Genomic DNA, 24,915 nt, shown 5'->3' on the forward strand with positions numbered 1-24,915 from the left:
CACTATCGTATTGGTTTTGGATCCTTTCTTTATATGGCCATGAGTTGTAGGGTCCTGTTAGCAAAATCTGTTATGATTTCAAGTTTCATACTGCTTACTCTTATGCATTCTTATACTGAGTCATCTCCAGCAGAGTCCTTAATTAGCAATACCTTATAGTATATGTTGTGATCCAGCAGGAGAGTGTACATAATTTTAACACTGATTTTACACAATTTCTTTATGACCTGGTAGATAATGATTTTGATTTTGTTCCTAACCAGTTTTGTTTATAATCATCTCTGTGCACTGATTATGTTCAAATTCAATGAGCTGGTGACATTTTGGCTATGTATTGATTTGTGTGCTAAAATTAAACTTACAGACAGAAAAAATAAAAATTCACTGGATTCAAATGTGAAATTGATAATTCTCTCAACCATTTCAAACAGGAAGAGAACAGATTATATTTCGCACAGGAAAAGAAAATTAGGAAAATTATAAACCTTTTCACTCAAAAATGGTATATGGTGACCTGATTTAAAAAAAAGTGATAAAAAAAAAGTTTGTTATAGTCATTGATTGATTATTTGTTAGATTAAAATCTAAAAATAATAATATTAATATTAATAATCAAACAAAATCCTTAAGAAGACATTAATTATTCAATGCCTATCCATAAAACAGTGTCATAAAAAATTTAAAAAATTCTACTTTTAATTAGTTTCGAACTTTTCCATTTTGGCATTCGTTTTTCATATTAGCCAAACGAAATCTGTGATTTTTCTGAAGCCAGAGATTGTTCCAACATAACATGTTTCACAACCTTTTCAATTAGATTACCCTTTTTGTTCTTATCAGTTTTCCTCGCTTTGCATTGAACAAGGTTGGTTAGTCTTCCTTTTATAGTTTTTATGTAATCGGTTATGTGTTGTCCAGACAGATGTTCTATTTCATTGATTAAGATTCGCACTGTCAAATAATAACCCTACAAGCCGACAAATGTTTATTGTAATTATTCTATCATTTGTAAAGACATAAATGTATATTTACCCAAATTTCTGTCAATGCCTCTTTTCGTAGGTCTATCGGTTTAGAATCTCTGTCAAAATGAGCAACATGGAAAGTCTGTTCACCGTCTACCTCAACAATGTTATCAAATTGAAGAGCTTTTCGTTTTGATCTTCTCCAGCACCGTCTCAGAGCTCTCAATTCCGAAATTAAGTTAGCAATATGCTACAAAATTAAAAAAATATATTTACTGTAATTTTAATTAGAATGACAATTTACAAAATGAAGATGTAATGTACATTTTTGGTTGCTTCTGCACAAGTTCTTTTGTATTTGACAATTATTCTTGGTTTTCGGCTAATAAGCGATCTCAAGTTCTTAGCAGAGGCTTCTAAGTGTTTCCTCTGTCTCATAAATTCTGCAGCTGACGAAGGATCCTGTCTATCATCAATATGACGGTGAGTGATAAAGCGATGTAGCATGGCCTAAAATGGATTAGTATTTTTTTTAAACAATTAAATCAAAACTTCAGGCAGTATAAATATCTCACCAAAAGCGTATTCCTTAGCTGTTTAGGATCAACAGACGCTTGGAGGCAAGAATAAATTTCATTTTTCAATTTCTGAATTAACTGTTCACTTTCATACCGCAGATCATCTTGTACTTTTAGTTCAGAACTTAGACCGACACAATGCTTTGTTAGCTGAGTGACCATCTTTTTAGTTCGACTAATTAGCCGATCTTTATTCTTTAATACTTTTTCCAACTAAAAAACAAGATCATAAATTAGTATCAATGTCTAGTAAAAAATATAATCAGTACGCACCTCGTCGTTAAGTGCAGTATAACGCTGGAATTTGTCCTCAAGAGGCTCTAGTTTTTGTTTTAGGGTGTCGATTCTAACATCTCTTACAAATTTTTCTTTCATAAAGTCACGCTGCGATCTAATCGTCTTAATTATAGCCACGTTTGTCTTAGCAACTTGATCTTTGCGGCGAGCAACTTCTCGTTTTAATTTTGTAATTTCCTAGCAAAATTTAATGCGAGATTATGTTGTCAACATTTTTTTTTTATTGATGCTTACAGCTTCTTTTTTGAAGAGATATTGCTTTAACTTCAATTGGTGGGATTTAAAAGTGTGTATGTAAGTTTTGCACTTCTGCAATCTTAGATTCAGCCTATAGGAAATCAATTTAATTTTTTTTTTCAATATAACAATTATGGCTGCATAGTATTATCAAATGAAATATTACAATTATTTCTCTTTTTATCAACTGTCATGCAAATTATTATAAATAAACTATAAACTAACTTATTACTCCTTTTCATAATTATTTTTTTGTGAGCAAGAAGAGTTGTACGTGTTTCATTCTGGGTAGCCATTCTTTCTTCAAAATTGGTTGTGATATCGTCTATTTCTATAACTCGATCTTCTTCTAGCTGTTCTGTCAATTCTGTATGGTTGATTTTCAACTCATTTATTTTCTTTTGAAGCTAAAATGATTTTTCAGTAAAGCGAAAGCAAACTTGCATGAAAATATAAGTTTCATGTTTAGTTATATGTTTAGAAAAAATGTATATACAGACACAGTAATTTTTCTGCACAGCTTGCAAAAGTAATTCTGTCTTTTCTTTTGCTAGATCTTCTAAAGTTCTGTGAGAAGCTTTTTCTATTATTTTCAGTTTGCTGAAAATGTGATTAATGAAAGTTATGTTTAAAATCTAAGTGCTTTTAAATTAAACCCACAATTTACTAAGTCAGGTTTTGTGAATCTTTGCATACAGTACGTTTTTATTCTATTGTGAAATATATGATTATACAGAATAGCAAGAGGAAACCGTTGTTAGGAAGAAAGAAGGGGAAGAAAATAAATTTTATTCTGGGTCTTTAAGCCCCTTTGTATAACAAAAATTACAAAATTTGGTACAATTTTTATCATGATAAATATATACATAGAGATTTAAATGTAATAACAAAAATAAATAAAATGTACTAAATTAAATAAGAGGGAAAATAACATAAATTAAACTTACTGAAACGACATAAAAATAAAATAGCTGAGATTTGTTATTTTTTAAAATCTGATTATTACTTAAAAGTAAAAACTTACTCCCAATAATAATTAACATATTTCTTTGTTTCAAAAATGATATTTTCACTTCTCATATTCTCTTCTTCCACTTTTGCTTGGTATGTTTTCTTAAGATTTTCTAATTCTTCAGCATATTTTTTGGAATTTTCAGCCATGGCTAAAGTGCAGTCTTCAAGTTCTTTCATATGAGATTTTTCAAGGATCTAAGTAAATATAACAAACAAGTATTGAACTACAATTATCGCCCTCAGTCACTACAGATAAAATAAAGACAAACTTTAATCTTATTTTCTAAATCAGCTATTGTTGCTTTATAGCCATTCTGAATTTCAGTGAGATTGTTTTCATTTTTTGCAACCATTTGCTTCATTATATAATCATTTTCTTCATCCATATCTTTCAATTTTTTTCTCAAAGTATTTAGCCTTTTTTTCTTGTCAGCCCAGTCTTCGTAAGTGACCATAGTTTCTCTTAGAAAACTGAATCCGTTGTTAGGATCAGGAACAACTCCTTCTGGATACACAATTTCCCAAAGACAAAGTGCACCACCTTCATCGATTGTTATTAGCGTCAGTTCATTCTGAGTGATTAATATCTGAAATGATTGATTTCAACATAAAATAGAATTGGGTACAAATTCAACTTTTTCATACCCGTTTTACAGAAGTTGTATGCATGGTATACTCAACATACAATACGTTATTATTAAATGGAAATAAAAATGAAAGTATCGATCCATTCTGGCAGGCACCAAACATCATACTTTCTGTATTAGAGACGACAAGTGCTCTTAATGCCCACTCTTTCATATCGTATATTTTCATGAGCTGAATAAATTAAGAATTTATTATTATATTTATAATAATTTATTATAAATAAATAAAATAAATTAATATAAATTATCTTATTTATAAATTAAGAATTCAATAAATATAATGAAGTTCTCACTTACATTTCAATAAGAATATTAAAATGTAGGAAAAAATTTTCTCACTTACTTTCTTGTCATGAAATTCTTTTATAGTCCCTTCAAATGTAATCAAATATGTCAAATGGGCATCTTCAGCGTGAGCGACATCATAAATTCCCTTACAGCTTGTTTCAAAATCGACATCTCTCAATTCCTTGCGCAAATCCCATTTGTACAGGGAGCCTTGTTCACCACAAGAAAACAAAATGTAATCGTCTTTTAAAAAACGAAGATTAAGAATCTGTAAATGTACATTTCAAAGATCTAACTAAAGCGATAAAGTTAGACATGAACAATGGCATCATAAAATTTCAGTCGATTTAAAAATAATAGAATATATATTGTAATTGTTCCTTTACCTCCTTAGAATGTCCTTTCAAGATTTGAACACATTTCAGTGTTATTGAAGAAATGATATGAACATCATAGCCATTTACAGCTGCAAAAATTTGTCCTCCCCATGAAAATTCTATTAATGGGCAATGTGGGATTGCAACGTCCTTGATTGATCGAAAGTCATCAACAAAGATGACAAGTAATTTTAATTTGGATTGGAATCCGACAAGGCAGAAAAATCCGGTGGGGTGCAAAGCTGCACTGTAAATATCCTCATCGAACACCTTTCGGAACTTCATTTTCCTTGATCTATAATCCCAGAGCATGAGAGTTCTGTCAATCCTCCCAGCAGTGATAAAAATTGACTTCCATATGGCTGAGGACACCGCTGCAATCTGTCCGTTGTGCATACCGTTAAACAATGTGTTCATCGGAACATTTTCTGACTAAATTGAAAATATTATATAGAAAATATCACAAATTATTTTATTATCTCTCTTACATCCTTCCAAGTGTTTGGACTTTGCAAAGGACCATAAAATATTTCATTTCTTAAAGTCGTGCATATTAAAGTCTTCTCGTCTTGGCTAACTGCTATCTGTTGGATGGTATCTACCACGCTTAAATCCAAGTCGCCAATAGCAGGACCATTTGCGAGGTAAACTCCTCTTTTATACCACCTGAATAAATTATCAACTATATTTTATGTACATATGGATTTTATCAAATTTGCTGATGAACGATGTAAAATACTTGGTATTTTTTAAGGTCTTTTCATTCTTTTCGAAAACAATAACCATTCCGACTCCACAAGTATATGCAAAACCAAGTTCATACCCGGTAAGGTGATTTACCGGTAAAGGTATTATGTCACTGTTAAATCCTATGCCTTTTCCTTCATTTCTTTAAAAGAGAATGTTAAAATTAATTAATATTTTTAAATAAAAACCAACTGTTGATATCAACATTTATAGCTTGGTAATTTCAAAACATTTTGGTCTACTCATTCTCACTGGCTTCTTTTTTTTTCTAGCATTAAGTTATCTTCAAAATTTGGTCTATGGCTTATTTTCTCAATTGTGTCCACACAGACAATCATGCAAAGATAGTGAAATGAAAACTTAGACAAAACCAAAAAGAAAATGCAAACCAGAATGATTGGAGATGATCAATCAATATTTTTTATGATGTGGTGTGGTGAGGTTTGTTAGGTGGTACACCTATAGTTTAAAAAAACATAATAAATTTGAACACCTAAATTCCATTTCAGAAACCGAAATCTATGTAAAGATAAAAAAATAAATTTTAAATTAAAAGAAATTATATTTGTTATTAATGAAACTTACTTATCATGTGATTTCAAATCGATCTCATTCACAGTTGCAGCATTGTAGACTCTTTTCAAATTTCCAAACTCAATAGCAAGTAATTTGCCATTTTCTGTACCGACGATCAAGTGATTTGGAGAAATCCAACATGCACAAGTAACATGTGTGCTCTCCGTACGTCTGTAACCATATTGTATCCAATCTTTTTCCATGAAATGCATCATTCGAAATACTTCAGGACCAATAAATATTAATCTATTTTGATCTGAAGGATGACAAATTATCTAAAAAACCAATTTTTATTTTATGGGGCAACATGATAAAAGTTAAGGAAAAAAATCATTTCACTAAATGACAAAACTAATCTAATTTTTGCATCATTATTCCTTTAAGAGTGTCTTGATTAAAGTTACCTGATCAATGATTGCTCTGGATTTTCCAAGGTGCGCTTTAGTTTCATTTATTACAACGGCCTTTTCCCAATCATATAAAAGCAACAGCCAGTCAGGATCTCCTATTAGTGCAGCAATGTGTTTTCCAGTGCATGTAAATGAAAGCGCCCCAAACTGTGTAGCTGTACAATATTTAATTGGATTGATCAGATATTTTACTTGCTTTAGAGAGATCATGCTAAATATAGTGATCGTCGGTTTGTTGGAAGTTGTTTCTGAGACAGCGAGATAATGTCTATATAAAAAAAGGCATTTAATTATTATTAAGAAATATATTAAAAATGGGCAATTGAGAAAGACACTATTTTTATAAGTAAAAAATAACCAGCATAAATCAAAAACATTTTTTAATATTATTTGCAACTTAATTATTTTATCTTGTAATTGTAAGTTCAGTAAATTTGCCAAATTGGTTCAGCAAGCTGTAAAATTTGTTACCTTTAATTTTTTTTAAAGATGTTTTGATCAGGTAAATACTTTTTGACTGTGGTGTTTGATTCATTGTCAGAACTGTATGAAAACTATATTCTAATCTCTTAGTAACTATCTTTTTTACCAAAAGTTAATATGGGGGACCACGGTAGCTGAGTTAGACTGTCCCTGAAATTTTCTAAAATGCTCCCTTTCCCCCATATAAAACATCAGCACAAGTACTGTTCTCTGGCTAATATAAAAAAACATAAGGCCATAAATAAAACATTTAATATGAGGATACAAAAATAAAGGCGTATCTAGCTAAACTATCAGAACAGTGAATTGGAACTTCATCAAATAAAATATCATTTTGCTAAAATACCTCACTGGATTTCAGGACTTCAATAATTCCAGAAAATTAAAAAGTTGACGCCCTTGAAAGAAAAGAAGATGCCACAAGCTGACAGAACCATAATTCTTGTATGGGAAGGTCTTACAGAGTTCTCACATTACAGAGAAAATAAAATAAGGTGAAAAGTAATGCATATGTTCCCCATGGATGCAAGGTTGTAAAAACTAGTATAAAGAAGAAAAACTACATTTATAAATTCTGACAATTTATTTCAGATTTCACAACTAAAATGTTGCAAACAATCATTTTTTATTCATTACACAAAAATAAACAAATTAATGTTGAATTAAATGATTATTTATTAAAAATATATTTCACTTATTACTGATTTTTAAAAACTCAACTCTGCAAAAGTGTGTATTTTTTGAAGTAAGCCTGAAATGCAGTTTTGAAACCAAGACACTCTCAGTCTTAAATAGATTTTCCTTTTTAAACACCATTCACTCAAGTAGTACCACCCTCCAAGAAATTAACACATTTTTATAATATTTCATTTTATATTATTATTATAATTATTTATTTTCATTTTATAACTAGTTTAATTGAAGATCGATATGGTACTCAACAGACCGCCATAGTCCTTCTCACACTACACATTCACACTGATAAATACATTCAATCTCTATATACAGAAAAGGAACCACAAAACAGGGTGGCAGATCAGTCTAAGAGTCCCGGGTTCAAATTCAGGACAACTGAGTAACTCGAGTACTCACAAATGGGCTTTTTTTTAGTAAAAAAGTATTTAGAAAAAGCATGAAACAAGATATCTATCATATATATACAGATATCTACAATTCTCATTTTTGGTGGTATTCTTATAAGAAGTATTCTGCTATACAAAAAAGTGGCGCACTTTGAAATTTTGATTTCTTTTTTATGTTTTTGGCCATATTAAAAATAATTTAATAATTATAATTAGATGGAAAGTATGTGTTTTGTCACTGATTGTGAGTGCTACTTAATTCCTAATTTGATTTAAAATCTCCCCAATGTTAATTATCAACAAGGTATTTAATTCTTTGAAAATACCTTTATTCAAGATTGTGGGGCACGAAACAAATCGATTACAAAAATGCGCATAATCGGCAGAAAGTTGCTACAAAGCACTTGAGGAGGAAGAAATCAGCGTTACACTGCGAGAGTTTTAGATTTGCCTAAAATAACAGTTGTTGGACATTCAGCAGCACCAGGAGACTGCAAGGTGTACTGAGAGACCAGGGTGACTGGACCAGCTGACAACTGATTTATCCAATTTCACAATCTGAAACATCGCTTTCCACTACTTCTGAAACAACTCAAAACTTCAAACTGTGTGGGACGTGCCTATTAGTACTGAAACAATAAGAATGAGACTTACAGAAATGAGTCTACATCCCAGAAGGCCAGCAATAGGACCATTACCAGGACCACTTAAAGTTTGCAGGGGACATTGACTTTAGACAGAAACTGTAATGAAGGGTTAGGTTTTTAGACGAGTCCCAGTTTTCTCTCCATTCGCCAGATGGATGTCTTCGAATTTATTGAGGAGCTGTAGAGATCTACAGCCAATACAACATTGCCAGAAGAGGGTCTTTGGAGGTGGTTTAGTTATGTGTTATATGTTTGTTATATGTTATATGTTTAGTTAGGTGGTTTTAGTGTGGAATGGGGCAAAAATGGAGTTACACATCTTTAATAGGCCATCATGTAATACAGAAATCTAAATGACAAAAATTCTTGAATAATATGTGGTGCTATTTACTCCTTATTGGGAGCAATTTTTGTTTATGCAAGATAATGCAAGACCAACTGTCACCACTGTGTTATGCAGTACTTTTGAGATGTCAATATTTACACTGTAAGAAGGCCAGACTGTATCCATGATTTGATCACCACTGAGCACTTTTTGAACGAGCTGGTAAAATGAATAAATAAAATCTAAAAAAGCCTTAGTTGAGATGATAGTTTTGTTAGTTGAGATTTGAGATACAATTTCTCAAGTAGTGATTAAAGATTTAATTAAGCATGTGACAAGAAGATTAGAGTGTTTTATAAGAGCTAGAGGATTAAAAAAAAAAAAAAATTCAGTTTGTTTTATAATGTTTTATGCTAAGACACAAAAGTGTAATTATTTTTTTCTTTGAAAGAGAGGAATATTTTCACACTAACCAAATTTTTTAATAAATACATCAATTATAAAAAATGTGGGTGTTAGTAAGACTTAGTACATTACTTAAATTATCAAAATTTCAATATACACCACTTTTTTGTGGAGCAGTGTATATTTCAATTTGATTTTTGTGATCATTTCATTAACTTAATTGAAAAGATTATTTAAATGAAGGTATAAAAATATATTTATAATATTGTTTAACACATTTGGATATTATTGTGTTTGTTGTAATTATTATTATATATTTATTTTTTAATTTTAAATAAACTATAAAATATAACATTTCTTAATATAATATTTGTAATAAAAGCATAACACTAATGATTTTTAGTTCTACAGAGCATTTTATACAGGCACAAAGTACATCTTGAATTGTAAACCATTTTCAATAAGTTTTTTTTTTTTTAGTGAACTGTGCACATTTCTCAGATGATCAAACAAACTTATACATTCATCTTTTGTTTTAATTATAAAACAAAAAGTCATCTAAAATTATTTTACTGTTGAAATGTTTTATTGCTATTGGGTTTAGTTGTTAGTTTGCAAATGAAGAGCTTACCGATCTGGAGACAACACCATCGCCCTTACTATCCTATCAGATTTAGTGAGCTGTAAGTAACGTTGGCGTCTTGTTACTATATCATCAATCACAATGGTCTTTCCAATGGGATACATGATTCTGTTATCATCCAAGAACTGAACACTCCCGCTGCATTGCTCTGACAGGCCGCAAAAATGTTTTGGCTTCAGTTTGTGTACCGGTTCTTTTAGCTGGATGCCCTCAGCCTTAGTCCGGTCCTCAACGTTTGGTCTTATGCTAGCCATGTGGAAAAAATTGGTTATGATCTATTTAACATAAATATGAAGTAACAAAGTGTGGAAATCAGAATGGTTAAATGCTAAAAGATTATTCCTAAATTGCAATAAACAGTTGTTGACAAATGTTTTATTTTATCTTATATTTATGATATATAACAATGGTTCAATTGAAACATTTTTTTTTTACTTTCAAAAATTCATTATTTTTAGATGTGATATGTATTGCAGAAATAGAACAAGAAAACTCAGTACTATCATTTAAGTATTTATTGTGAAGATTATATCAGTTGAACTAGTTTGAAAATAAATTCATTTAATCTCATTCAAATATTTTCTCAATTAGATATTCTAAAAAGGTTTTTTTTCTTTCTGTACAATAATTGGATAGAATTTCATGATGTAGAATCTAGTTGTATTAAATGGCTTTATCATAAAATGAATATTGGCTCTTTATTATTATTATATAACAATGAGGATACAAGATCCTCTTAATATGCTTTCATCTGTTAGGACCACAAACCTATCCAATATCCCATCCAAAGACATGTTTATAACATTAATACTGACACATTTCCAACACAGAAGAACCCATATTCAAAACCGATATTACTGAATCTGATACCACTTTTTGACTAAAATTGTTCCGATTTCACTATTTTACATAAGATCAGCCTTTGTATTTGATCTTTGTATACCATCAAAAAACATTTGAGAGCAAATACCACTTTATTTGTTAAACTAATTTTATAAGTATTTTTTTAGTTAGATTTGAATGACAAGGTAACAAGAAATAATTCATTTGTGTTCACCAAATTTATTCTTTAAAAAATAAATTAATAAAATAAAAATTCAAAATCTTGTGTGCTCTTATTGGTGAAGTACTATGAACTGGAATCTGGCAAAACGGTTGCTTTTTGCTTGAGTACCCAGGCACATATATTTGGAGAGTAACAAAAAGAGAAACAAGGCAGCTAAGGCCAGGATGTTCCACCCTCCAGGTTTAACCGCAATCTGGCACTCTGACGCTAAAAACGCAATGAAAACATTATTAAAAAAAAAAAAAAGTGGAAGCATCAGTGGGCCGGATCGGCAGTGTCTGTCGATAGGTGACCCTCAGAAGGTCTCTCCTTAGAAGAAGGTTGATCCTCGACCGATTAAGAATAGGCCATGCGAGGTTGACACACAAACTCTTACTTTTGGGCCAAAGCCTGTGTATGTATTTGGTATGTAGAGAAAGCTTGCTCGATGTGCCCAGGTGTTTGGCATATAGAGAACGCATAGAAATTGTGCTTGAACAAGGCAGCAAGTAATTTTATCCCCTGTTCCCATTCTTGGAGGAAAAGGGTTGTTTAATTGTATAAAGTACTGACAATTTTGGGTCCTTAGCATGTATTGAGAATCTGTTTATTGGCATGAATGTATAGTGTGTAGAACAACCCTAAAAGAGTGAATGGCATGTATTTAAGAATGAGAGTGTGATTGAGTTTTTATCCATCTAACTGGGTTGGGTGCTGAATTGCTCTGAAAAGAAAATCCTTACAATCTGTAGAAATATAACATCTGCATTTCCATACGCTGTATTCAATGATCTTCTTTTATTTAAACATATTAATTTGCTTTTGTTGAAACTTCATTCTGCTGAAAACTGGTCCAATTCCAAATACAATTTCTGTTGTATTTCACTAAAAAAATAAACATACAAAAGAAACAGACAGGACTAGAATATGGCCTTCATGCTATCACATCTTCAATTAGTCACTAGGATGACAATAAAGTATAGCAATTCATTTCTTACTGTCATTATTTTAGTATTGTTAATTAAATTCAAACAGATTTAAAACTACAATTAAAAGCTTAAAATATGATATAATGATTTCCAAATTGTTAAAACAAACTAGGATATTAATGTGAAGTAAGACTGAATTTTACATATTGATATAAGTGAATATCAACAATTAAAATCTTCTTCAGTAAATATTCAGTGTGTGCCTAAGTTTTTTTGCTTTTCTGAAAAAAAGTTCTTTCAAAATTTAATGTATTTTATTTTTAATCCAAAATGTAATTTCCGTCGTTTTCAATAACACAGCCAATGTTCTGTGTTGGGTGCTGAATTGACCTAGCTATTGATTGAATTGTATTATTTAAAATAATGATTTTTACTTTTTTATATCTCCTAGATTACAGAAATTTTTTATTATATTTATTTTTGCAATAATACTATGATGAGTAAAGCTATAATGCTGTGTGAAGAATGTTTGCATCAAAAATATAAAGCAATAAAATTTATATTTTACCTTTACACCTTTCCTTATTTAATGCATGTCTGTATAACATATTTATAAATTAAATACCAAATTATTGGACTCTGTTAACCAATAGGAAGAAAACATCTACTTTTTGACATCCTTAACTTAACTTTAAGAAAATTAACTTTGATACATGGCATACCTTTTTTTTTTCCTTTTTGTAGTGAAATTGACAATACTGGTTCACATTTCTGTTGTACCCTCTGTTATGCCTCTTCTACTGAAGATGGCCTCCATCAGTGATGACCATCATGTCCATCTACACACACTAGTCGACAATGGGCCAGTGTTGTTGCACGAGGTAGGAATTTTCTGCGCATCTTGTTTACACAGCTGATTCCTTTGATGCAAAAAAAACTGCTCCCGAAACCAACCTTCACCACTAACATCACACAATCAGTCACTGCATGCCAATCCACACCCCATACAAAGGTCATGACTTGCAATGGCTGATGATTGGCTATTGTATAGAGGGCCATTTGGCTGTATATGTAACCTTGCCATAGTAGTCGACCACAATCCAACAAATGCTAATTGAACGAACATTACTTTCTAATAATTTTTTTTTAAAATTTACTTCCTGATAAAACCAACATTCCTTAATAAAACAGGTTGGTAAGTTAAATTTCAAGGCCCTTCTCCTCATCACTGAAGCTATGGCCACAACGGGATGTCTAAATAGAAATAATTTAATGGGGGATGTTGTTTAAATTTTTGCAAAGTGAGTAAAACGAAAGTGTCTCGCTTGGTGTCATTACCTGAAGCCTTGAGACCCACCTTACAGATTTGAGACCAGCCACATGAGTTACATCATGCCTCTCTAGACAAATTGGTTTTTCGTGGTATGTTGCCTAATGGTTTTTAAAATTTGATCGTGAATGTTGACTCAGTAATAGATGCAGTTTCAATTATTTTTTCTTGCTTGCTCTAAATTATTTGTTTTGGTAATTTCTATGTAATGGTCCTGAGGTCAAAATACTCTACAGTCATGTGTCGTGATTAGTGACCGTTAATCGATAATTATTCAGAAATCGTGAGATGCGGTCTAGTGTGATGTAGGTTTCAGAAAAACATTTTGTTTATCATGCCGTTTCGATCTTTATTGAGATCACCTTCAGGGCTCAGTGTTTGTCTTCTGTGTAATTGTGCCATTCTTGTGTGTCGTGTTGAGAGTGCATTTTTTTGTTTTTCTGAAACCTACATCACACTAGACCGCATCTCACAATTTCTGAATAATTTGCAGTCATTTATAAGTATCCAAAAATACACTAAAACAAGTATCCAATAAGTTGTCGTCATACTTTTGAAGTTTGTACGACATTATGAATTTGTCATTTCCCTTCTTGCACGATGAATATGTTGTACCCAGCATAAGGGACTTTTCACTCTTTAATATTTGTAAGAAATATTTTCTGCCAAAAGCATTCTTGTCAATTTACACAATGTAATCTATCGTACAACCTCAGTGACTGGCTTTTGTTTTAGTGGGCCACTTAGCATCTAGTCACTAGGTAGAAGGCATCATCAGAATGAGACTCCGGAGTGGCCTTGGCCTTATACAAACAGGTTGCAAGCCTTAAAATCATCACAAAAACCATGCATGAACAATAAGACCTTATTTTGTAACAAATTTATGGCATGGAAATGGTTGACGCATAAAATTATTTCATAATTTAAATAATATTTGCTTTTCATTGAATAATTCCTTAATACGTAATTAAGTACATCAATGAAAAATATAGAGGCAAGCATTGACACTATTGCTATTTAATTTTACCTTTATTTGTACATACTGCAGAAGTTTAAAGTATATTAAAAAAATGTTGATTTTCAACTTTTAATTTCCAAGTGTGTTCAGTTGCAAAAAGAATTCTGAAAGAATATATACTTCAATTTTTATTCAACGAAAAATGATCATTATACATAAGTAAGAATTGTGTATACCTAGACTTTAGCCTTTATATAAATGTAAAATAACCATGGAGCGAATTGTAAAATAAAAGTCATCATTTTTACATCAAGTTTATAATATATATTATTACGTACTACACTTCTACATATTTTTTTTGTCATGAATAAAAGTTTTAACCTTATTTAGTTCTATTTAATGTATATAGTGTATTATAGTTTTCAAAGCAGAAAAGTACTGTATATATCCTGCTTTCAAAAACAAAAAGTTGTATCATGACGAACAAAACCTTTAACATCATATTAAAAAGAATTTACACACTAAAAGAACATAAGGAATGAAATGATGCTGTGTTTAACCATGTTGGTAACTTATTTTTTCTGTCGATGGTGTGGTCATTGCCAACTCTTCTTTGTTGGCCCACTTGCCATCGTAATCTTTTCTGTTGAGGAAATCCTCATCCCTTTCTTCACCCTCACTCAGGGGACCACTTTGCTCCTGAGATATTATTTTATCTATCCTTTCTTTTGCCGCATCAACTTTACGCATGGGACTGTCGTCTCTGTCATCGTCAGAACGAGATCCCCTATCGTATCTCTTATAATCTCTGTAGTCTCTCCTGTGATAATATCTTTGGCTCCCACCACCACCACCTCTGCCTCGGCCGCGATTCCTAAGCTGGAAACCCCTATTACGGTAATCTCTGTTATAATCTCTATAATTGCCATAACCTCCGCGATTTCTGTAATTTCCCATTCTGTTGTTATATCCCCTGCTTTTATAGTTTCCTGAATTCTGGAACCTAGGTCGATAGTATGTGCCTCTGTTCCTGGGATACCTTCCAGGATATTTGCTCCTGTAGTTTCTGTCGTCTGATCGACTCCTGGATCTCCTATAATCTCCTGACCTTGATCGGCTTCGGCTTCTCGAGTAAGAACGGCTTCTAAAAGATCCAGATTCTGAACTTCTGTATCTCCTTGGACGAGGGCTCACAGTCCTTGACCTACTTCTCCTCTTATAAGATTCTCCTGAGCTCTCTGATCCACTATATTCTTTCCTCTGTCTTGGAGACCTTGTTCTACTCCTTGATGACCCTGAGCGTTTATCTTTGTCTCCCCTCTCTGAATCCGAATCGCTGTCTCTATTCCTATTCTTCCTCTTGTGATGATGATGATGGCGATGATGATCTTGATCATCTTCATTTCTGAAGTTATTGGAGACTGCTGCAGGATTAATTCTAAAACCTCCTAACTTATCCATGACTGAAGGACCTGGAGGAACTGCTGGCGGAGTAGGCTTGGCTGCTTCTATGGACTCCTTCTTCTTCTCAACAATTTTTTTCAAATTTTGAACCATTTCATCCTTTGTAGGTGGAGGTGGTGGAGGAACGTCGTCTTTCAAATTTGCGGCCACTTTGTCATCCAATTCATCCCATGCTTCTGAAACAGGGTCCTCCAGTTTTTCTTTCTTTTTTACTCTGTAAACAAAATAAACCAATCAAAAACTCAATTCACATGTCAATCATATAAGAAAAGTAACACATGTTACATTGGAAATATTTACTTTGGCTCCATAACATACTTGGCAGAATTAGTCAACTGCATTTTAAATTTTTGTTGTGGTGGAGATGCTTCTGGTGGCCTTTCTTTTTCAGCAGGTGCCATTGGAGCTTCTTCAAAAATGTCCATTCCTTTCTTGCCTGAAAATCATTAAATTTAAATTAACTACACATTAAACTATGAATTTACTTTTTCAAAATGCCTATTCTCATTGTGCCGTTATCAATTCTATCAAATTTTTCAAGAAAGTATATCACATAAACAGTTGATATTAATTTATTGACCACTTTACAATTTAAATATTTAATTGACATTTTGGCAAATGAAATTTTTTTTATGGGAGATTAGGTAAAATCTTGGTACACTTTATATTTTTTTAACGAATTTACTAAATAAGTACTAACCCTTTTTGACATCATGGGATGGTAATAAATGTGTTTTTTCAATTTCATAAACCTGTTGCTGTTGTTGCTGCTGCAGCTGTTGTTGTTGCTGCTGCTTTGGTGAAAGACCCATTTTATTCTGATTTTTTGGAAATTTATCTTCCAACATTTCTTGCCTAAAAATACAATTATAATTTTTAAAAATTTAACATATAGTTATTCAGATATCGTGAGATGCGGTCGGGAGTGATGTAGGTTTCAGAAAAACATTTTCTTTATCGTGCCAACGTTTCGATCTTTTATTGAGATCATCTTCAGGGCCTGGGATTTACAATGTTTACATTTAACAAATACATTTAGGATGTGGATAAGTGAATTTATACAATGCAAAATATATTTTATATTCAAACAAAGTATTTCTACTCACTCAAAGTGTTTGTCTTCTGTGTAATTGTGCCATCCTTGTGTGTCGTGTTGAGAGTGCCAGTGAGATTTTGCTGTTTCATGTTTATATATGTTTGGTTTTGAGGGGGTGGGGAAGGAAGTCGGTATATAAAAGACAATTTTGTGCAAGGTGTCGGCTCCTTTGAAGTGAAAAAAGCGGACAAAGGGGAACAATGTGTTGGTAATAGTTCGGCCAGATTATTCTTTCAGGATTATATAGAAAGGGGATAAATAGGAAAAGGAAAGCTAAATTGTTGGAAAATTAGACTATGTGAAAAGTATTTGATGTGTGGAATGTAATGTAATGATGTATGTATGTTATTTGTATTGTATTTGATTAATGATATTGGCGTAGCTGCGACTGAGTTTGCATGTATCTGTTCTGTAATTGATGCTGTGTTTATCTCTGTTGATATAAACCATTTCTAAGAAATTACGTTTATATTTGTTTTGTTCTGTATGTAATATTTTTGGATTTTTGAAGTCAAAATTGTGTTGGTGTTCAAAGTGGTGGGTAGCGAGTGCTGTAGGATTTTGCTTGGGTTTTTTGCAATCATAGATATGTTGCTTTACTCTCTTGTCCAGATATTGGGATGTAAGACCGATGTAAGTTGCCGGACAGTTTGAACAGTTGATCTTGTAGATTACGTCAGATTTATTTATTATTGGAGTGGGATCTTTAACTTTGGAAAAAAGTGTTTGGATTGTTTTATAATTTTTGAAAGCTATTTTGAAGTTATCGGACAAAAGAAAAGTGTTTAATTTGTGTGATAGGCCTTGAATAAATGGTATGGAAATGTATGCTTGTTTGTTTGTATTTGATGTACTTAATGTAGTATTATTAGTAATAGTGGAATGTGTTAGTGTTGTGTTGTAGTTGTTGATTATTCTGTTAATTATGTGTTTAGGGTAGAGATTGTTATGGAGGATCTGTTTGAATATCTTTATGTTCTTGTGGTGAAATGATTCATTGCTCAGGGTAATCATTCTGTGAAGTAACCCTTTGGCCGTGTTTACTATTGTATGAAGAGGATGGTGAGATTTAAAGTTGAGGTAGCGATTTGTTTCTTGGTTTTTGGTACCAATCTGTGATTAATGTGCCATCTGGTTGTTTTATTACAAGTGTATCTAAAAATGGTATTGTTTTGTTGTTTTCGATTTCATGTGTAAATTGTAGGCGTGGGTCACTCCCGACCGCATCTCACGATATCTGAATAACTATTGATTAACGGTCACTAATCTCTACACATTTAACATATAGTTAAATTTGCTTTACTCTCACTTTTTGTTATTGGGGGCCTTTTCAACTTTGGCATAGTAAGCACTCAATTTGCTTTGTAAATCTTCTAGGTCTGGTATGCTATCAGAGAAAAGGAGTCTGAAAATAGATACATTTATTTATATGATAGCCCATCATAACTGATTAATTCTTAAATACCTTAGATCTGATTTACTGCTATAAGGGTCCTCCGCATCAGCATTGCTGTTACGCCTTTTTTCTCTTTTCATTTTTTCCTCTTTTGCAGCTTTTTTGAGTTTTTTCTTTTCAGCCCTCTTTTTCTTACGATCTGCAGTGACATAAATAAATGAATTTCTACACTCATTCTATCCATGAGTAACAAATCCAAATAAATTACCTTTTTTACTCATTTTTTTATCTTTCTTCTTCTTTTTCTTTTTTTCTTCTTGCGCTTTTCTTTCTTTTTTCCTGAAAATATCGCCAAACAATAGATTTTTTTTTTGTACCATGCTACATTGCAATGAAGAAATAATGTAAAACTTACCATTTGGTCGTCTCTTCTAAAAACTTTCTTACTTTTTCTTCATAATCATCATCTCCTTTGGTTTGTTCCAAAAATTTCCTCACTCTCAATTCATACTCGTTTTCAGTGGTTGTCTTACCAGACGACAGAGCTCTTAATGACTCATTCAAATCAGGGCGAGCTGAAATTGCAATTGAATAAAGTTTCCACAAAAACTCAAGTATTGTATTGTATTGGTCGGGGTATAATATATTGCGGCCTTTAAAAGCTGTTGTATCCAAACTAGAGTAAACTTTATGTAAATGAAAACTTACCATTGAAAGCAGCGAAAGGTATGGGCGGATTATAATGAGATGTTGTCTGCTGTAATCCCAAAGCCTCAAAACCTAAGCATCAAGTTAAAATTTTATGCAATGATACAAATTACAATATTATAAAACTGTCATTACCATCTCCTGCCCCACTATCCATAAGAGCCATGCGTTTACTGAGTGGTGATAATGAACGATCTTTATGTTCGCTTTTCCTATAAAAACAAAAAAATAAATAATTAAAAATATAAATTATGATTATGACTTTAAAGCAATATGTTACCTCTTATGTTTCTTTTTATGGTGAGAATCTTGAGAAGAAGCAGACGATGAATCTGATGATGAAGACGACGACGATGAAGAACTAGAAGATGAAGAACTACTGCTACTAGAGCTTGATCGGTTCTTCTTATATTTACTTCTGTTTGGATAAAATATTCATTAGAACCTAGAATCGACACATGTTAAAAACAATGTAATTTTTAAGCGCATACTTTTTGTCCTTCTTCTTTTTCTTTTTGCCACTGCTTTTTCCTTCGTGCTGAGCGAGAAGGTGTTTCAGAGTTTCCCTTACACCTTGAGCTTTGCCCGGAGTCAAAAGCGGGATGGTTTCAGGCTCGCCTGATTTGCCCAAACCTTGTTTGTTTTTAATAAACTCTATAGAGTTTTTTGCTTCTTCATGATACGGCATAATAGTGAGGCAACGCTCATAAGCTGCCAAAGCGTCCTCCCATTTTCCTTCGTCTTCATAACTGAAATGTGTAAAATGTAATTATTGTATTATTGAAGGGTTAAAAAAATGTACCTTCGACCGAAAGCTACAAGTGTTTCAGCAAGATATTTCCTAGCATTTTGGTGATTTGCATTTATCTTCAAGGCAGCGTCAAAGTCCTCAATCGCCTTTTTAAAACTTCCTCCGTTTGCATACCTAATATGAATAATAAAAGGTAAAGTCAAAAGAGTAAGATACATTTCAAATCATTAATTAATTAAAAGTAATATAAAGTGATTAATGTATTAATGTGATGCTATTAAATTTAAGCACAACAAAGCACTCACAAAGCACCCCTGGCGACCAACGCTTCTATGTTGTTGGCATCAATAGTGAGGGCTTTATTAAGACACTGAAAAGCTTCAGAGTGACGTCCAGCTTTGAAGTGAGCAATGCCATCAGACACACTCCTGTAAGCCCATTTGCTTGACTGCACTTGCCTCAATTCAGTAGCACATTCTTCCGTTGGGAAACCGAATCTGCGTATGCAAACGACAAATTAACATGTAGTATTTTTAATATGTACAAATTATATTTACCTTAAAGCCGCAAAATTCGAGAATTGTTCATTTCCCAAACCAAGTTCTTCAGAGAGGTGTTTCACGTTTCCTGGGTTTTGGAACCCAACAGAGTTGGACAACATGTCCTCATAAGAGTCGGTCTTGCCTTCCATCCACTTCCTGCAATTAGAACAACCAAATGTGTTAAAAAAAGTCCAAGCCATTTTAATGCACAATACCGATATGAATCTACTTTATTTGGGTTTAAATTAATGAGGACTTTTCAATTATAAAGAAACCAAAGTACAGACATAAGGCTAAAGATGATGAATATGAGATGAAGCTTTTCCACTGAAAAGAAAATCCTTACAATCTGTAGAACATATAACATCTGCATTTCCATATGCTGTATCCAACCATCTTCTTTTATCTAAACATATCAATTTGCTTTTGCTGAAACTTCATTCTGCTGAAAACTGGTCCAATTCCAAATACAATTTCTGATGTATTTCACTAAAAAAATAAAACATGCAAAAGAAACATAGGCAGGACTAAAATGTAGCCTTCATGCTATCACATCTTCAATTATTTACTAGGATGACAATGAAGTGTAGCAATTCATTTCTTCTGTCATTATTTTAGTATTGTTAATTAAATCAAGCAGATTTAAACTACAATTAAAAGCTTAAAATATGATACAATGATTTCCAAATTGTTAAAATAAATTAATAATGTGAAGTAAGATTGAATTTTACATACTGGTATAAGTGAATATTAAGAATTGACATTTTCTCCACTAAAATATTCAGTGTGTGCCTAAGTTTTTTCGCTTTTCAGAAAAAAGTTCTTTCAAAGTTTAATGTATTTTATTTTTAATCCGAAACGTAATTTCCTTCATTTTCTATAACACACTGCCAACGTTCTGGTAGCAGAAATATCCTCTTTTTGTAAAAGTCTGATGACATACAATTAAATGAGAAGAAGTCTGTAAGTTTCAGTGTTTACATTCAAAAATTCCCTACCCTTTAAGTGACGGTAATGTTGTGGTAAAGGAAAAAGAATGTTGCCAATTTAACTTGGCGATTTCAATCAGAGTGAGGGCAGGTGTGTCAGGATTGTGTCGCTTTTCGGCTTTTCATTTTTCTTCCCAACTTTTCTTCTTTAAAATGTTTTTCTTCTGATGTTCTCATCCCCACTGACCAAACAGAAAATAAACCCTTCTGATTTATTCCTATTCACATGTAAACACTACAAGCCTTCCTTGCTCCCGAGGGACAATTCATGGGGAACACACAATTCAAATTTCACAACATAATCCAGAGATGGATTCTTTCGATTGCTAAGTGATGTATCTGAAATCTCTGTGATAGCTCTGCTACAGTTAATTTATCCTCATCCTCCAGTGTACTAGGAAGTTGTCACTTGTTAGCTCGTTACACATTCCATAATAAGGTTAGTCTTTGATTTGTCTCCCTCCATTATGATAAACTCAGAACCACTGTTGACGTTCTGTAGTACATGTTCAGTTACTACGTTATTACTGTAAATTCCTAATAAATTCTGATCTAACTTTTAAAAACTTGTGTCACAGTTTATTCTGCTCTGATTTTTTTGGTATCAACTACTCTTTTCAATAGTACTTTTCCCACCATAGAGCTAACAGGGCTATTGGTAATAAAGGAACACCTTTGTAAGGATGAAAGTCAAAAGTTTAAAGAAAAAACCACACGAAAAACCTTATGCACACAACCAACATATAATTACCAACAGGATTTTAACATTGGAAAATTTAAACAAAATCATAACATTGGATTTAAATTAACATACAACTAATCCAAAAAATCACATTTATCCACATGTGATATATATACGTAACTGATAGCGACTCCTGTCTGAGGATAGACAATTAGTATATCATACACAATTAATAATAAATAAATCCTGAAATAAAAATTCTATTAATTTTATCCACTCCTCCTAACCTAACATTCATGCATAAAGTATGTCTGTACTTTGGATCTTCAAAATCAGATATGTTTTAATTATAATATCAGTTATTTGATAATCTACCCTCTTTCAACACTGTTGTTATAACATTATTAAATAAAGACACACAATAAATTATAATAGCAGATAATTTTAATTCCGAAATCAAATTCTCCGGGATCTCACCTGTTCTTAATGATGAATAAATGATATTTGCATTTGGTTAAAAGCATAATGAATTATTCCATCGGTAACAAAGAGTACACATTTTTTGGTATTCAATAGTAATAAGAGGTCAAAATCACATTGAAAAATTTATAACCCTAAATTCAATGCAGGAAACTCTCTACTTAATTTCCTCTTTAGTTCGGGATATATGCTGCAATATGAAAATTATGCAAGAATTAAAACCAAATTGCATAATAAATGGTTATAATCCAAGTAAAATTTCTAAACCATATGTCAACAAGAAAAAAATTTTTGTTTAAACTAAAACAGAAAAATAAATATAAATAAATATAAAAGTAAGCCTAAATTAATTTGGAAGTTGTATGTACATGGTTTGGGATCTTCTGCTTTCACCCATTGATGACAACAAATGGACCCATTCTGAAAGTTTCGTTAAGTGCCCAAACCAGGGATTTTCGAAAGGTGGCACTTCAAAATTCTTGTTTATACCCTGAAATTATTATCTTCTTTCGAACCTTATACCTACAGTCCATGGAAATATAATTCGGCAAAAATTTTACCTTAGTTTTGTTTTTCGTTATTTCCAGCTGTTCAAAAAATTGTTGCACTACAATTTAACACCATTTATTAGTCATGGATGGAAATCTTCAATAACAACTGTATTTTTACATAGAGAGTGAGAATCCTGCTAGGGCTGTAGAAGGTTAAGTAGTGTCAACGATCGAGCGTACTATTGTGTCCTCGTACTGACGATAGTATTTAAATAAACTCATAACTTAATGTTTTCGACATAGCCATTCTCATATCTCATCAAATTACACAACTGAAATAAATTAATACTTAATTTATTAACAAAAGTGAAGGGTCCGAACATAAAAAAGTACACTTTGGCTCATCATACAATTTGGAGAATATTAAATGACAAAAGGAAAAATGAAAAACAAAATTATTCACATACAAAGATTGCGTTTTGGTTTTGACAAAATTATAACAAGAAAATTAAGATAAGTTTATTTAAGTTTTGTTAATTCAAACTTAAGTAAAAAAAGATTATGACTTTGGTTGGTGTTTTACAGAGATATGAGGGGTTAAAAGACAATCAATCCAACATTATTCACTTTTAACACAAATTTAACTTGTTATATTTTTTATCGTTGAACATCTCTATAAAATTAATTCTTCTTTTTTTTATATAAAGTTTTTGGTTACAAGTCACAATAGCTCAAGTGGAAAGAGCAGCGACATATTGAGCCGAAGATAGAAGGTTCAAATCCCGCTTGTGACACTAATTTTTTCATCCCAACCAAAAACCGTAGGTAAAAAGAATAATTAATACGGTCAATTATGACTACTAAGCAACTATGGATTAATTTCTAAAAATTTAATCAACAATAGATATACTTTATAATTTTTAAATACATTTAAAAAAGAAAGCAAAAATATATTTATTTTTTAATAAATTATTCCATGAGTAGAAATTATTACTTACTGTATGTCTGTGATCCCCATTTTAAAAATTTTACTTTTTACATAGCCACAAAAAGATCAATTTTAATTTAAGATTGATTTTCTGTTCAACAACAACCAAAATTCAACTCCTTTGACGAGGAAACTTATGCTATCAAAATAGCTATAGAGTGAAGTTCTATTTCCAAATATCTAGTTACTACTTTACCTGTAAACAGGATGCAAATCTTCAGTATGTATCAGTCCGAGCTTGGATCTTAAGGAGGGAGAGCAATAATCGCCTTTCATCCCACCATATATCTTCTCGGAGCTTGTTACAACTTCCAAAACCTCACAGCAAACCATATCATTAAGGACAAACGAACGAGCATTGTTCTTCTTATCAATTGCTTGAATCATGTTCACGGAGTGTATTATAGCCTACAAAAAATAAATAGATATTCATAATAATAATACTAAAATTGATTAAAATTTATTTCATTCTATCTTGTTTTAATTGAAATTTTATCAAATCAATGTAATATACACACCTTGATACCAAGATCACTGACGATCCTGACTGTGTCTCCTTCCATGTAGACTACTTTCATCATATAGCCTGTTGAGAGTTTGCTTATAAGAGAACCTACAATAAGGTCTCCCGGTTTCACACACTAAAAAAATATTTAAAAAAATAAATATCCCAAACAGTAAAAAATCAATCATAAAAAACATCGGAACAAATATTTACAGCAAAAAAATGCTCCGTCCTCTCCTTCTTGTCCATATCTGGTGCAAACATGTCAAATGGTGGCAGTACAGCACAAAGTTCTAATCCAGGTGATGTCTGTGATTTCGATGCAGGTGCTCTGATGTTTAAAACCTCGTCAAATAGTACATTTGCGTTTTTTGCAATGAACTGATGAAGTTTTAACCTTTTGCTTCGATCTTGAAATCTGAAATCAATTAAAATATTATTATTACATTTTTTTATAATGATTTATCAATCCAAGCAATACTATTCCAAAATTTTATCATCTTAATTAAGATTTAACTCCTCAAATATAATAAATAAATATGATTTAAACGTAAAAAAGTATTTATAATGTAAAAAGTTTAATTTTTCATTTTTAATATTTAAATAATTTTCACTACTTTCAATAACAAAATCCAGCAGCTATACAGGGTGAATTGCTACTCGTGCTACAAACTTCTCCAGTAGATTCTTCACCCTAAAATGAACAAAAAAGTTCATATTGTCCATGGTCCGATTCTCAACCATTTCAGAGTAATTTCGCTTTTTATCGATTTTGAAAGATATCACGTCCTGGCGTCGGAAAATCGTGATATCTTTTAATCTAAACATTTCTCTGAAAAT

The 24,915-nt window shown here is 31.8% G+C and overlaps 2 protein-coding genes across 2 annotated transcripts in view; both read right to left on the minus strand.

Annotated features, from left to right (window-relative positions):
• Nucleotides 1-671: 671 nt before the first annotated feature.
• On the minus strand, nt 672-10,140 carry LOC106672600 (cilia- and flagella-associated protein 57-like). Its single transcript, XM_014404147.2, has 18 exons — nt 9,710-10,140; nt 6,131-6,404; nt 5,736-6,001; nt 5,143-5,292; nt 4,892-5,069; nt 4,413-4,835; nt 4,082-4,294; nt 3,737-3,910; nt 3,361-3,678; nt 3,102-3,286; nt 2,578-2,677; nt 2,303-2,484; nt 2,075-2,168; nt 1,817-2,017; nt 1,541-1,756; nt 1,290-1,475; nt 1,033-1,215; nt 672-967 (listed from the first exon to the last, which is right to left on the minus strand). Exons 1-18 carry the CDS (start codon nt 9,973-9,975, stop codon nt 740-742), a joined length of 3,837 nt encoding a protein of 1,278 aa, XP_014259633.1. The 5' UTR covers nt 9,976-10,140; the 3' UTR covers nt 672-739.
• A 4,387-nt stretch (nt 10,141-14,527) lies between these two features.
• Nucleotides 14,528-24,915, minus strand: part of LOC106672549 (tetratricopeptide repeat protein 14 homolog) — a 13,311-nt gene continuing 2,923 nt past the window's right edge. The window contains exons 3-19 of the mRNA XM_024228548.1: nt 24,289-24,493; nt 24,089-24,211; nt 23,767-23,978; nt 19,956-20,096; nt 19,704-19,895; nt 19,450-19,572; nt 19,139-19,396; nt 18,928-19,065; nt 18,783-18,859; nt 18,648-18,719; nt 18,355-18,514; nt 18,208-18,278; nt 18,009-18,138; nt 17,853-17,948; nt 16,148-16,302; nt 15,748-15,883; nt 14,528-15,661 (exon numbers count right to left, since the gene is read on the minus strand). Of these exons, the coding sequence (XP_024084316.1) occupies nt 14,539-15,661; nt 15,748-15,883; nt 16,148-16,302; nt 17,853-17,948; nt 18,009-18,138; nt 18,208-18,278; nt 18,355-18,514; nt 18,648-18,719; nt 18,783-18,859; nt 18,928-19,065; nt 19,139-19,396; nt 19,450-19,572; nt 19,704-19,895; nt 19,956-20,096; nt 23,767-23,978; nt 24,089-24,211; nt 24,289-24,493 (3,412 nt within the window). The 3' untranslated portion in view covers nt 14,528-14,538. The remainder of the gene's footprint in view (nt 15,662-15,747; nt 15,884-16,147; nt 16,303-17,852; nt 17,949-18,008; nt 18,139-18,207; nt 18,279-18,354; nt 18,515-18,647; nt 18,720-18,782; nt 18,860-18,927; nt 19,066-19,138; nt 19,397-19,449; nt 19,573-19,703; nt 19,896-19,955; nt 20,097-23,766; nt 23,979-24,088; nt 24,212-24,288; nt 24,494-24,915) is intronic.

Source organism: Cimex lectularius, unplaced genomic scaffold (assembly GCF_000648675.2).
Source record: "Cimex lectularius strain Harlan isolate CLEC.00 unplaced genomic scaffold, Clec_2.1 scaffold139, whole genome shotgun sequence".
Taxonomy (NCBI): domain Eukaryota; kingdom Metazoa; phylum Arthropoda; class Insecta; order Hemiptera; family Cimicidae; genus Cimex; species Cimex lectularius.